The 12,104-nt window shown below is 47.5% G+C and overlaps 1 protein-coding gene across 1 annotated transcript in view; it reads left to right on the top strand.

Moving 5' to 3' along the window:
- Ccdc6 (coiled-coil domain containing 6) overlaps positions 1 to 12,104 on the top strand; it is a 93,669-nt gene that overhangs the window by 67,466 nt on the left and 14,099 nt on the right. Inside the window, exons 4-6 of the mRNA XM_041655744.1 lie at positions 3,499 to 3,602; positions 5,539 to 5,699; positions 11,564 to 11,720. Of these exons, the coding sequence (XP_041511678.1) occupies positions 3,499 to 3,602; positions 5,539 to 5,699; positions 11,564 to 11,720 (422 nt within the window). The remainder of the gene's footprint in view (positions 1 to 3,498; positions 3,603 to 5,538; positions 5,700 to 11,563; positions 11,721 to 12,104) is intronic.

The following is a 12,104-nucleotide window of genomic DNA, read 5'->3' as shown; positions in this document are numbered from 1 at the left end:
TACCCACAAATTAACACTGGTTTATTGTTGGGTTGCTATTGGTGGTTGCTGTATTGTTTCTATTATGAAACTGCAGCTTTCTAAAATTAGATACCTTTAAATGTTTTTTTTATGACAAAAAATAGATGTTCATTTTTAAAAATAGGATAAGGCAGGAAGTGGGAAAGAGACAACCATTTCATCCAGGGGACTGTTTATCATGCCATATAGTTCGTTAAACACACCCGCCCACCCCCTCAGTCTGCTCTCAGTACTGAAACATTCTCAGCTTCTGGAGTCTGTCACTGACCTGCAGTGATGGTTGTAACCTCTGGGACTTGAAAGTGGCCACCCTTCCCCTCCTCTGACTCTTTGCTGGTTGACTTTTATGAAGCTGTCACGCATGTGAGTCCTTGGGCTGCAAATACCCTAGGACCTGTCCTTAGTTCTGAAAAATGGTTGCTGATTGGTTCATCAGTTAAAGGTGGGGTGGGGCAGCGGCAGTGTCTTAATCTGGACTAGCACAAATGGACCGTGTGTTTTGTTCTTTTAAGGACTGTTTTCTGGAAGGTGGGGTGTGGGGGACAGAATGAGAGGTGTCCCTGCTAGGAGGAGAGTTGCTAGGGTCAAGTAACCACCCCAAAACAGCCGAGGCTGTGCTTCGGTTCTGGCTGTCTCTGCAGCTTTAACCTGTGAAGGGTGTGCCACTGAGCAAGGGCCACTCTGCACTGACAGCAGCTGCTGCTGTGTCCTCTCATGAATCCTCTGAGCTACTTTCTTCTGATATGTATGCACAGGTCTCCCCTCCAGCTGTGAAGCACACACAGCTGGTTCCTGAGTGGTCATTTTCTAAATACTGGTGCTTTTATTTTTCCAGTGGTTCTGATCTACCACTAGGTCAGCACTATGGATGCCTGGCCGTATGTGTATTAAGAGAACTAGCGGTGAGAGTGGGCTGAGCTAGTGTGACCTTCAGCTACAACCTCTCTGGAAGGACTTAGGTGATCCCATCCCCCTCCTGTTTTCTTAGGCTTTGTCATCTTCTCAGTAAACGAAAATAAAAGAATCCTGGCTAATTGTTTGGTTGATAGAGGGCTGTATTTGAATAGATTATATTCCCTATGTTCTTTGTGGGAGTGGGGTCTTGCTATGTGGTGGCTTAAGACTTGAATACGTAGCTCTTCATGGGGTGGGGGAGGCAAGTGTCTTCTCTGGTCACTCTGCACTTTTATCAACTGAGGCAGGCTCTCTCACTGAATCTGGAACCTGCTGATTTGCTCCATCTAGCTAGCCAGCTTGCCCCAGGGACCAGCTCGCCCTGGCGCTCTTCCCCCCTGAGTACCAGGGTTACAGGGGTAATGACCTGCCTTGTGAATGGTGGGGTCCCAGGTGATGGTCCTCGTTCTTGCATGGTGAGTATTTAATCTCCTGAGCCAGCTTCCGGCCCCCTCTCAGTGCTTTTTTTCTTCCTTTTAAAGAAATTACAGTTGTTTTTCTGGGGGAAGATGGTATGCCCATGGCATGTGAAAAATCTCCAGAAGTCAGCTCTCTTCTCCCATGTTCCTGAGCCGCAAACTCAGGTTGCCTTGCTGTTAGCCAGCGCCTTTGTCCACAGAGTTATCCCTTTGGCCCTCAGACCACTTTGGGAGAACCCCCATTGTAACAGACTTTGTGTTTGTTAGTCTTCCTTTTAGCTTCTTTTGTGATGCCTAGGTTAGTGTCTGATAGATCAGTAATGTCTGAGTTCTAGCAGACTGCTCTTCCCATTTTATTTGAGGGGTCTGATCTTTGGAATTCAGAGTGTCTTTTCTCTTAGTGGTACAGGAGAAATTGTGCTTAGACTAAACCTTGCAAAGTGGATTGGGAAAACCCTTATTTGCCTCCCAACTGAGCCTGGTAGGAAAGGGTTGAGTTCTCATTTGGTTTGTTACTGAGCCTTTCTTTCCCCTGGCCCCTCCCCAATGTGAATCCTCTATTTTATTTTAGCATGCATTTTTGTTTCATTACAGTTTGGCCCTCCTACTCTTGGTCTGTCCCCCCACCCCCTCCCCCACCCCTGCCTCAGCCTCTGCGTGCTGGAATTACAGTTTCTGCTCTAATAGGGACATAAACAATGTGAGGGGAGGCACAGTGGAGCTGGGCCTCCCTGCCCCTTTTGTATCCCCCAGGTATAAGCCTGAAAGGTCAGGGAGCTCATGTCCCAGGGATACTTTCATACACTCTTTATCCACCAAGGATGTTCCAGGTTTATTGGGGGACCATAATAGGGCTCTCAGTCTGCCGTTAATGAACCCGAAATGAGAAGTGGAGCTGCTGAACCCCAGTGAAGAATTGGGCATTGCCACTGAAAGCCTTAATTAGGAAGCGGCTTTTCAAATGCACTCTCTGGTAATCAGCTGTAACGTGGTGGGAGGTGTGGAGCTTGGCCTGATATGTAGATATTTGACCACGGGTGAAAGGGTGCCAGTTGTGGGAACCTGAACTTAAAACAAAACAAACAAAAACCTGAGAAGGGTATAGGGGAGATAATTACAGATAACCCAGCAATTTGGTATTTTTGTGAGATGGAAGCCAGTCTGACCTGGCAGTCTGGATGCCCTGGGACCTCCTGGAGTTCCCTGCTGTGCCGCCAGGTACTCCTGAAGTACCCTGACCCTGCTTCTTCCCTGTGTGTGTTACCCTTGAGCTGTTCTTCAAAGCCATATTTCTCCACACAAATGAAATACTTTGTGTTTCCTGTATGATCCTGGCTTGTTCAAGGGTCCGAAACAACCGCCGGTATTTACCGAAGTCTCGAATCGAGACATTTAGGATTTGTTCATGAACAAAACACAGGAGGATGAGGGGAGCTGAGAGGAGGGTGATGGGGCTGTCATGCATACAGTCACAGCATAGTCCGTGCGTGTGCGAAGGTGTGATAATGAAGCTCCCTTATTTTGTAATAAGGGTTTTTTTTGTAATAAAAGCAAATGAAATACAATAGCAGCTTACAAAACTAGTAATATATTACCACCAAAATACTGATAGTATTAAAGAAAAAAAAACAGCAAGAATAGGGGGCTGTGGAGTTATGCCCTATGTGGCTAGAACAGGATAAAACAACCAGAGACAGTGACAAATACTGAGCACACGATTCTAAGTGCACCTATGACTGATGCCTAAGTTAAGTCACATAAACTCCGTCACCCAGACATTAGGCTTCTCCTTTGCATCTCATAACTTCCTGTTCTTCTAACTGACTGTTGGTAGAGCTGGGGTTTGAACCCAGACATTTGAATCAAGGTTTGTGATCATAACTACTTGGTTCTTGCAGCTTTTCAAGAAACAGGGATAAGTCTAATTATGGTGGTGAATTAGTGCCGGGGTTGGCTGTCTTGTTGCAGTGGTTACAGTTATAGGAAATAGTTTGATCTAGCACCCAGTCATTCCGAAGCTATTCTGCCAGCTCTGTCCTCATCCCCCAGTCAAGGATGCCCCAGTGCCCTGGCATTCTCAGTAAAGCTCTTCCCTTTCCTCTAGTTGAGACGGGAGAAGATTGACCTGGAAAACACGCTGGAGCAAGAACAAGAGGCTCTGGTGAATCGGCTGTGGAAGAGGATGGATAAGCTGGAAGCTGAAAAGAGGTTTGTTTAGCCTTGGTTGCGTGCGTGTTTGTGCATGCGTGTGTGTGTGTCGGGGGGGAGGGTATATGCAAGTTTGGAGGACTCCTGGCTGTTGCTGTGGAGAACAGTGGGACATTTGAATTGCTTGGGTGACATACACCACCCTAACTTGTTAAAGGAAGTAAATGTTGATCTCTCTCTTGGCGGCCTCCTCTCTGAGCCTTGTTTTTCTCTTCCCTCCATAGCCAGAGTCGACCATAGTGCCACAGTTCCCCTGTTAATTAGTGCACATCTCTAAGATTCACTTAGTTGGAAGATTTTGATAGAAAAATGGCTAGCCATTCGCTTTTAAGCCTGTTGTAAATAAACACCTGTGGATGTTTAATGCTTGTGCGTTCAGTGTACAGATAAAAAGCGTCACCCCAAAACGGATGTTTTCTAAGTGACCTTGTTGCAGATTGCCTTGGTCCTTGTTTTTGATCACACTGCACTGTGCTTTGGGGTTGGAAGGGACAGAGCTTCTAAGAATGGCAGGAAGATCCTGTCTCAGAGCTTTGTGTGGGGTCAAGGCCAGTTTCCTTTGAAGTTGATTTCTTAGTTCCCTGCCCCAGAGTCTTGTTTGCCTCCCAGAAGCCTGTGCGTTGGTTTTAAAGCCCTGTTCACACTATTTTGAGTTCATGTAGAATTACAAACACCAAATCAACCTCAGAGTTCAATAAAAGTGAAAGTTTGAAATATGTGTCTAGGGGACTTCCTCCAGCCATAGGCAGTCAGCATTATGGTCGTAGTTCTGATAATCTGAATTAGGCAGTTATTTCGTGATTGCGACCATATTTACCTGTTAATTTTCTCAACTAGGGTAGAACGACAGGTGAGTCAGTTTGCAGTTGGGCGAACTGGAAGGTAAACAGTTAATTAAACACAAAGCAACTCCAGGAGCCCCAGTGGCTTACAGAAGGAGGTTAGAGTGTTGCAGTTAGCCTGCCCTTTTGGAATGCAGTTGAGGTTTTATGTACATATAAATGCATTGTTACTGAACTTAGCTGTAAGAAATGGTCATTATGTAGGCAAAATGCTGTTGACCCTTATCTTTAAGTTACATCTGAATGATAACAACTGAGTGCACCAGCTATTACCCGAAGAATTCTGATTTGATTTGATTTTTTTAACATTTTACCATTGGTCCCACTTGTCCAAACCTTCCCCACAGGTTTTTATCAGGAGGAGCTTTCCTGGCTCTAAGTGACTTCCTCTTCCACCGTGATTTATAGCAGTTCCTAAATTTCACCCAAAGCATCCTTTTCAGCCAGCTTGTTAACCACGTAGTCAGCTAGTGTCTGAATGTTGGCTGGACTCTGGGAATAATAACCAGAAAGGTGTTCCACAGACTTTATAGTTACAAATGACTGTCAGGGTCACTCAAAGAGCGGAAGGAACAGGGGTGGTGGCTCCGTGGGTCATATGTGTAGCACAAAGCCCGAGGACTTGAGCTCAGATTCCCAGTACCCACATAAAACTGGATACGCTAGCCCATGCATGTAATCCCAGTGTGCTCGTCAAGCAAGGTGGGAGGTGGCGACAGAATTCCCAGAAGCCCGGGCCGGTTTACCTTGCTTAGCAGCTGAGAGCAAGAGACCTCGTTATACACAGGGGTAAAGGGAGGGGCCACACCTGAGAGAGTCCTCTGACTTCCATGTGGAGCTGGCATGTGGACTAACACACGAACGTACAAGAAACAGAAGGGATGAGATCTGGCTGTGCCGCCTGTTTGACCTGGGGTAATTGTAGCTAAGGAGGACAGAGAGGTAGCGAGCTAGACAGACGGGCGTCAGTCTGTCCTACGGACGCTTTTCAGGCCAGCTCTCTGCGCGAATGTTGTGTAGTCTTTGCCGCAAACTGGTCTTCATTGTTGCTTTCTTTTCTTTCTTTCTTTTTTTTTCTCTTCCTGGCTGTGAAGAATCCTACAGGAGAAATTAGACCAGCCTGTGTCCGCCCCACCATCGCCTAGAGACATCTCCATGGAGATTGATTCTCCTGAGAACATGATGAGGCATATCAGGTTTTTAAAGAATGAAGTGGAACGGCTGAAGAAGCAGCTGCGAGCAGCCCAGTTACAGCGTACGTGGCCTCCCGTCCCCTCGAGTTCCTGTCCGCCGCATCCGTCCATGTACCAAGCCCACGTCAGTCCCCGTGCTTGCTGATGAGCTTGCGGTAGTCATGTTCACAGTGTGCTTTACTAGTGACGCGTAGGCTTTTGTACGCGTGTCCCTGTCATCTTGGGATATATATTTTTAAAAAGGAAGCTATCATAGCGGAGGGCCAATAATTTAGAATACTTCCAGAAGATACTTGTCATAATCTCAAGAGGGTGTCACTGAATTAGCGGGTTCCCGGGCATCTTCCTTCCTTCCTTGCTGAGATAAAATTCTCTACTTAAGGGGAAATGTGCTTATTTGGCACACAGATTACAGCTCCTTGTGACATGGGAAGTCACAGAGGAACTGGTCACATCACACTCTCGGTTGGAAACAGAAAAGTTGATTAATTTATATTTCTGCTCAGCTACCTTTCTAAAATACATATGGATATATGTATTTTTATATGTATATGCATACATACACATGAACACATGTATTTCATGTTATTTTGATTATCGTCACTGTTCTCTTCTCTCGCTAACTCTAGCCACACCCACCCTTCATCACCACACTTCTGACTTGGTTTCTGTGTATTCTTTAACTCCCTGACGCCGCTCGTGCTATCCAGGTCCTCAAGTGTGGAGCCATCCCTACAGCACAGTCAGCCTACCAGGGCCTGACTCTGACCCTGGACCTTAGGAAACCTGATTTGGAATGGTGCCACTCACGGGGCATATCACCCCACATCAGTGAATATAATTAAAATAACCCTTCCTTCCCACATAATTTTCTGAGGCCCTGTTCCACGTGGTTCTGTTACCGAATGTGACTGGGGGAGCGGGTCACGACCTGTAACTCCAAATCAGGTCTGGCTACCTGTCCTCGGTAAGGCAATAAAGAGGCCAAATTCTGGGTTAGATATCCCAGTGGCTAAGAGCACTGGCTGCTTTTCCAGAGGACCTGGAATCAATTCCCAGTGCCCATGTGACAGCTCACAACTGTCTGTACCTCCAGTTCCAGGTGATGCCAATGCTCATAAAGTTAAATAAATTTTAAAAATTAAAAAGCCAAATTTATAGTGGAAAGCAGAAAAGGAAGATTTAGTTAGTCACTGGCCACACTGGGGAAGGGGACAAAGCAAGCAAAACTCCCAAGTCTGTGTTCGGGGTCCTGAAGTGAGATAGACGTTTGCATAAATACAAACCAGTTTCAACACATTGTTCCTACAAGCGGGCTGTTTTCCATCCCCTTCCCAGCTTATGAACCACACAGAGTCTGAGTCCCAACTATTTCCAAGACTCAACACAAATTGAGAACTCAAGACCTTCAAGTGCTCCTGAGCCAGGGATGGAAGCTGGGGAGCTACTGTCACAGCTACACCAAAGAGGGTTCAGGCCGTCCGATATACAAAGTTGGAGACAGAGGATGGGACTGGACATTAACATTGACCTTTAAGCCTCACTGAGACCAGCTGAGCGATGCTGAGCTTTGCTGATGGCCTCTTTGGGCCAGCCTTTTCTGTCTTGGGGGGGCAAAAATCACACTAGCGTCCACAGGTGCCTTCAGCAAGATCTGCAGACCTTTAAGAGACCAAGCAGTGCAGTGAGTGCCAAGGGATGGGAGTAAAACATCCTTCCCTTGGACCACTGGGGATTGAACATTTAAGTAGTCCTGGTTAAAGTGTGGTCCCACCCATCATGGATGCATCTTTGTCTGGGTTTTCAGTCTCATCCTGTAGAGCATGAAATCTCTTCCGGGAAGACAGGCTTCCCTCCGCCTGTCACCTTTTCCTTCTCCCAGTATGAGATTCCCCTGGGAAATTCCAACTCCTTTGGTGCCCAGTGTTTCTGCTGTGGGAGTAAAAGACAAAAGTGTTTACTCCAGCCAGTACCACATTGACAATGAACCCTAACAGGCCAGGTGACCTTTGTAATCATGTTTATCTGTCTGATGTGCTAATGAGTCTATGCAGGAGCCCTCCCTGCAGCTCTGGAGTAGGAATGGGGCACCGTGAAGGGGGAAGGGTGTTTGCTTTCCTTATTGCTGCATCTAATCTCAGCTGACATTTGCGCGTGGTATTTGCAGAATAAATGCTTCTGAAATTTAGACTTAATATTTTGGAAAAGGCCAAGGTGTGGAGTGGAAATCAGGGTCCTGGGTTTTTGAACTTGTCTAGGTCACTTTGCATTTTTAGGGGTCTACACTCCTCCTGACGTTTGAAGACGTGTCTTTCTCGAAGTAATGTCGTGGGGGCAGGGCTTCCCTTTCACTGTGCCTGCCAGGCGAGCAGTTTGCATGGGCACATGCTTAGTGTTCTTGGAGGTGTGTGCATGCATATGAAATTGCTTCGTACCAAGAGTTGCACCATGAGCATGACCTTCTGCATCTCTCTCTTTGAAAACAGCTTTGTTTTGTTTTTCCGGGCAGGGTTTCTTGGTGTAGTACTGACTGTCCTGGGACTCGGGACTCGCTTTGTAGACCAGGTTGGCCTTGAACGCAGATATCTACCTGCATCTGCCTCCCTAGTGCTGGAGTAAAGGTGTGCACCACCATCACCCAGCCAAACCACTTTTGAAAACAACTAGTCCTGCAGTTCTTCTCCTGGCTACCTACACGGGCTGTCTTGGGCCCTCCTTAAGGGCTGACTGTTCTATATATTAAATGGTCATTGCAAGCGATCCATGTTTAAAATATTTTTTTAAAATATTTTTATTTATTTATTATGTATACAATATTCTTTCTGCGTGTATGCCTGCAGGCCAGAAGAAGGCACCAGACCTCATTACAGATGGTTGTGAGCCACCATGTGGTTGCTGGGAATTGAACTCAGGACCTTTAGAAGAGCAGGCAATGCTCTTACCCTCTGAGCCATCTCTCCAGCCCTAAAATATTTCTTATTGCATTTGTTTGTTTGTTTGTTTATGGGAGTGTGCACATGGCCTGGTGCTCATGTGTTGATTAGAGAACAGCTTGTGGGAGTAGGTCCTCTCCTTTCCCCGTGTGGGTTGAGGGATCCAGCTCCGGCTAGCAGAGGCTTGGTGGGAGCCTCTTACCTCAAGGACCATCTCACAAGGCCCAAGTGACCCTTATTGGTTGGACTCCAGCTGCAGTGAGCATGCTTGTGGATGCACCTTCTCTCCTGCAGCGCATTGCAAGTAGGGGTCCAGTGTTCTGTCTTCGATGGTACATCAAGATCGTGGAAGTCTTTCAAAAGTGCAGCGTGTTCTCTCTCTCATTGTTGCAGCAACAAGCCTAGGCACAGGCTATATATAAAAGCTCCCCTTTTGTTTTGGGCCACTTGGGGTTCCATCTGTGCCACCTCTTTGGCTCTTCTTGTAGGGCCTATGTCAGGTCCCCTTTTCACTGACTAACCCTTGTGATTATCTCACACCCACCCTGATAATCCAGGATTATCTCGCCATCCTGAATCCTTAACTTCATCACACCTACGGAATCCCTCTCGTCTTTGCTGTGTCACGCAGGAGCCTGTTGGGATGAGCCTGTGGGTGCCACCATCGCTCCTGCCAGCACTGGGTGGTTTCCGGAGTTCTTCCAGGACTAGACTGTAGTCCGCTGGCATGTTCGTTTTTAATCCTAGTCATTCTGAGGTATCTTAGGTAACTGCATGAAGCCCATAAGCTGGGTGAGCTAAATGAAAACGTTCTCAATACCAGTTTGTCTGGGCTGGCTAGGCAGTGTGTTTTTATCACTTCTTCCCAGGGCTCCCAGCTCACTTTCTCCTTCCTCATTCATGCTTGACTAGTTGGCTCCGAGGGAAGTATGCTTTATTCTCACCCTTTGCACTCACTGCACTGCTTGGTCTTTAAAAGACCTGCAGATCTTGCTGAAGGCATCCGTGTATGCTAACGTGATCCCCCCCCCCCCCCCCCCCCCGGACAAAAAAGCGCCTCGCCCAAAGAGGCCATCAGCATCACTCAGCTGGTTTCGGTGAGGCATCTTTAGAGGACAGTGTGTCCATGACCCGTCCTCTTCTCTGTCTCCAGCTTTCTGTGTCAGATGGTCCTGCATCCCCTTTGCTGTAGCTGTGAAGTGGGCCCCTCAGCCTCCATCCCTGTCATAAGCAGTTAATGGTCTCAAGTTCTCAGTTTGGGTTAAGCCTTCAAATCTGCTGGGGCTCAGACTCCCTGTGGTCCATAGGCTGGGAAGGGGATGGAAAGCAGCCCACCTGTGGGAGCATTGCTTTGAAAATGATTCAGGTGCCACCCTCATTGGATGACCCCTGTGGTTTGATTTCAGGAGGTACTAGACTATGAGGGCCATTCAAACAGTGCCCCCCCCCCACTAGACAGGGAGTGTCAGTGACCAGCAGAGGGCACCCAAGGAATGCCTTGATTCCAGCCTCCTGTGCCTGGGTCCGGACACTGGAGAAGTTGTGCTTGGGACCTGCGAGTACATCTGAGTTAAATAGATGTGTCAACAGGAAGTCCTAAAGTCCTATCTGAGGTGACCTTGTCTCTAAGTTAGCACACCTCTGCCGCAGTGTCCCCATATGCTAATGAATTGCCCTCCTTTTAGTTTTTTCTGTTATATTGTTTGTTTGAGACGAGGTCTCCCTGTGTAGCCAGGCTGACCTCGAACTCTGAAACCTCCTACCTTAACCACCCCCCCACCCCAGGTGCTGGGAGTACAGGCATGTATCCCATGTCCAGCCTGAATTGCGATTTTTCTTTAAAAAAACAATGTTTGCTCTTAAGTCACTGTCCTGGGAGACTTTGCTGTCTGTGGAAGAGAACTTGCTCTGTAGTCGCCACTCTGAGTTTGAGCAACATCAGGGCCACCTGGTAGCTCTCAGTGAGAAGTCTGCACACAGGCATGCTTGCGGAGACTTAATTTAAGCTGTCCATATTAAAAGTGAGCTTTGTAAGTGGTTTCCCAGCATCACTTCAATTAAAAAGACTTTGCATATGGATTAGGCAGCGGGGCTTCCGGCTGTATTCAAAACAGCCAGGAGGTTTAGTGTTTAGTCTACATAATAGTGTCTAATAATCTGAGTATTTTCATTTCTGAAGCAGGGCGAGTCCAGACTGGAGAGATGGCTCAGCAGTTAAGACTGCTTATTGCTGTCCATTTCAGTTCCTAGCAGCTGTAATTTCAGCACTAGGGCATGGGAGGGACGTCGTCTGGCTTCCATGGCCATTGTACTCTGCTGTGCAATACTAACACACAGACACACATCTACGCATGATTTAAGATAAAACAATTTTCTTACGTTAAGAAATACAGTTTAAGAGCTTTTGTATATTCTGCTGCATACTTAGAAATCCTTGAATAATTGTTATCAGAAGCCGTTATTGGGCAGGCGGGCTCAGTGGGTAAAGGCTCTTGCCACCAAGCCTGACGACCTGAGTTCAATCCCCAGAATCCACGAGATTGAGGAGCGAAGCAGTTTCCGAAGGTTGTCCACGCACACCTGGATGAGGTTTATATACACTTCATGGAGAAGAGTTGTTGTTAACTGTGTGTTAACTGTTTTACAAGAATGTTATCTGAACATCTTCTAGCACAGCATGCACGGAGGGTGACTCTCCACTCCCCAAGTGGCCTGTCTAGAGTGGACAGGCAGCCTGTCCCCCTAACTGGGCTCCCTTCTCTCCCAGCCTCTACCATGGAGGAGAAGGAAGTCTGACTGTCCTGTGGATGTGAAGACACCTAGCCTGCCAACACTGCCTGTTGTTAGATCACTTGCTAACTGTAACTCACTTGTGAACTTTGACGCCAAGGATTAATTTTAAGCCCTGGACTCCCGCTAGGGGAGGGGGCCGTTCCACAGGTGGGGTAATGATTGCACAAACCGCGGTTTAATTGCGAGCTGTGGCTTTTCAGATTCCGAGAAGATGGCCCAGTACTTGGAGGAGGAGCGGCACATGAGGGAAGAGAACCTGAGGCTGCAGCGGAAGCTCCAGAGGGAGATGGAGAGAAGGGAAGCGCTGTGTCGCCAGCTCTCCGAGAGCGAGTCCAGCTTGGAGATGGATGACGAAAGGTTTGCGTCTGTCCACCCCGCCACACACACACACACACACACACACACACACACACGAAAGGTTTGCATCTGTCCACCCCGCCACACACACACACACACACACACACACACACACACACACTCCAGTCCCAGGGGATCCAGTGCTCTCTTATGCCCCCTACAGGCACCAGGCATACATGCAGAAGGGCAGAGCTTAAATGTCACGTGGGGTCATGGTGATGAATACCCCACGCTGAAGCTCATGCTTGCTGTAGATGTGCAGGGCAGGATACTCCGCTTACGCTGGAGCAGAAAGTGCCCTTCGGAATGGCAGGAGAGGAGTGGAGGCAGAGCTAACATTTGTTTTGTTTTTAAATCTTCAACATTGGTATTTAAATGTAAGCA

This window comes from Microtus oregoni, unplaced genomic scaffold (assembly GCF_018167655.1).
Source record: "Microtus oregoni isolate MIOR12 unplaced genomic scaffold, Mior012 000007F_ref0000211, whole genome shotgun sequence".
NCBI lineage: Eukaryota > Metazoa > Chordata > Mammalia > Rodentia > Cricetidae > Microtus > Microtus oregoni.
This window is presented reverse-complemented; position numbering and strand designations above follow the sequence as displayed.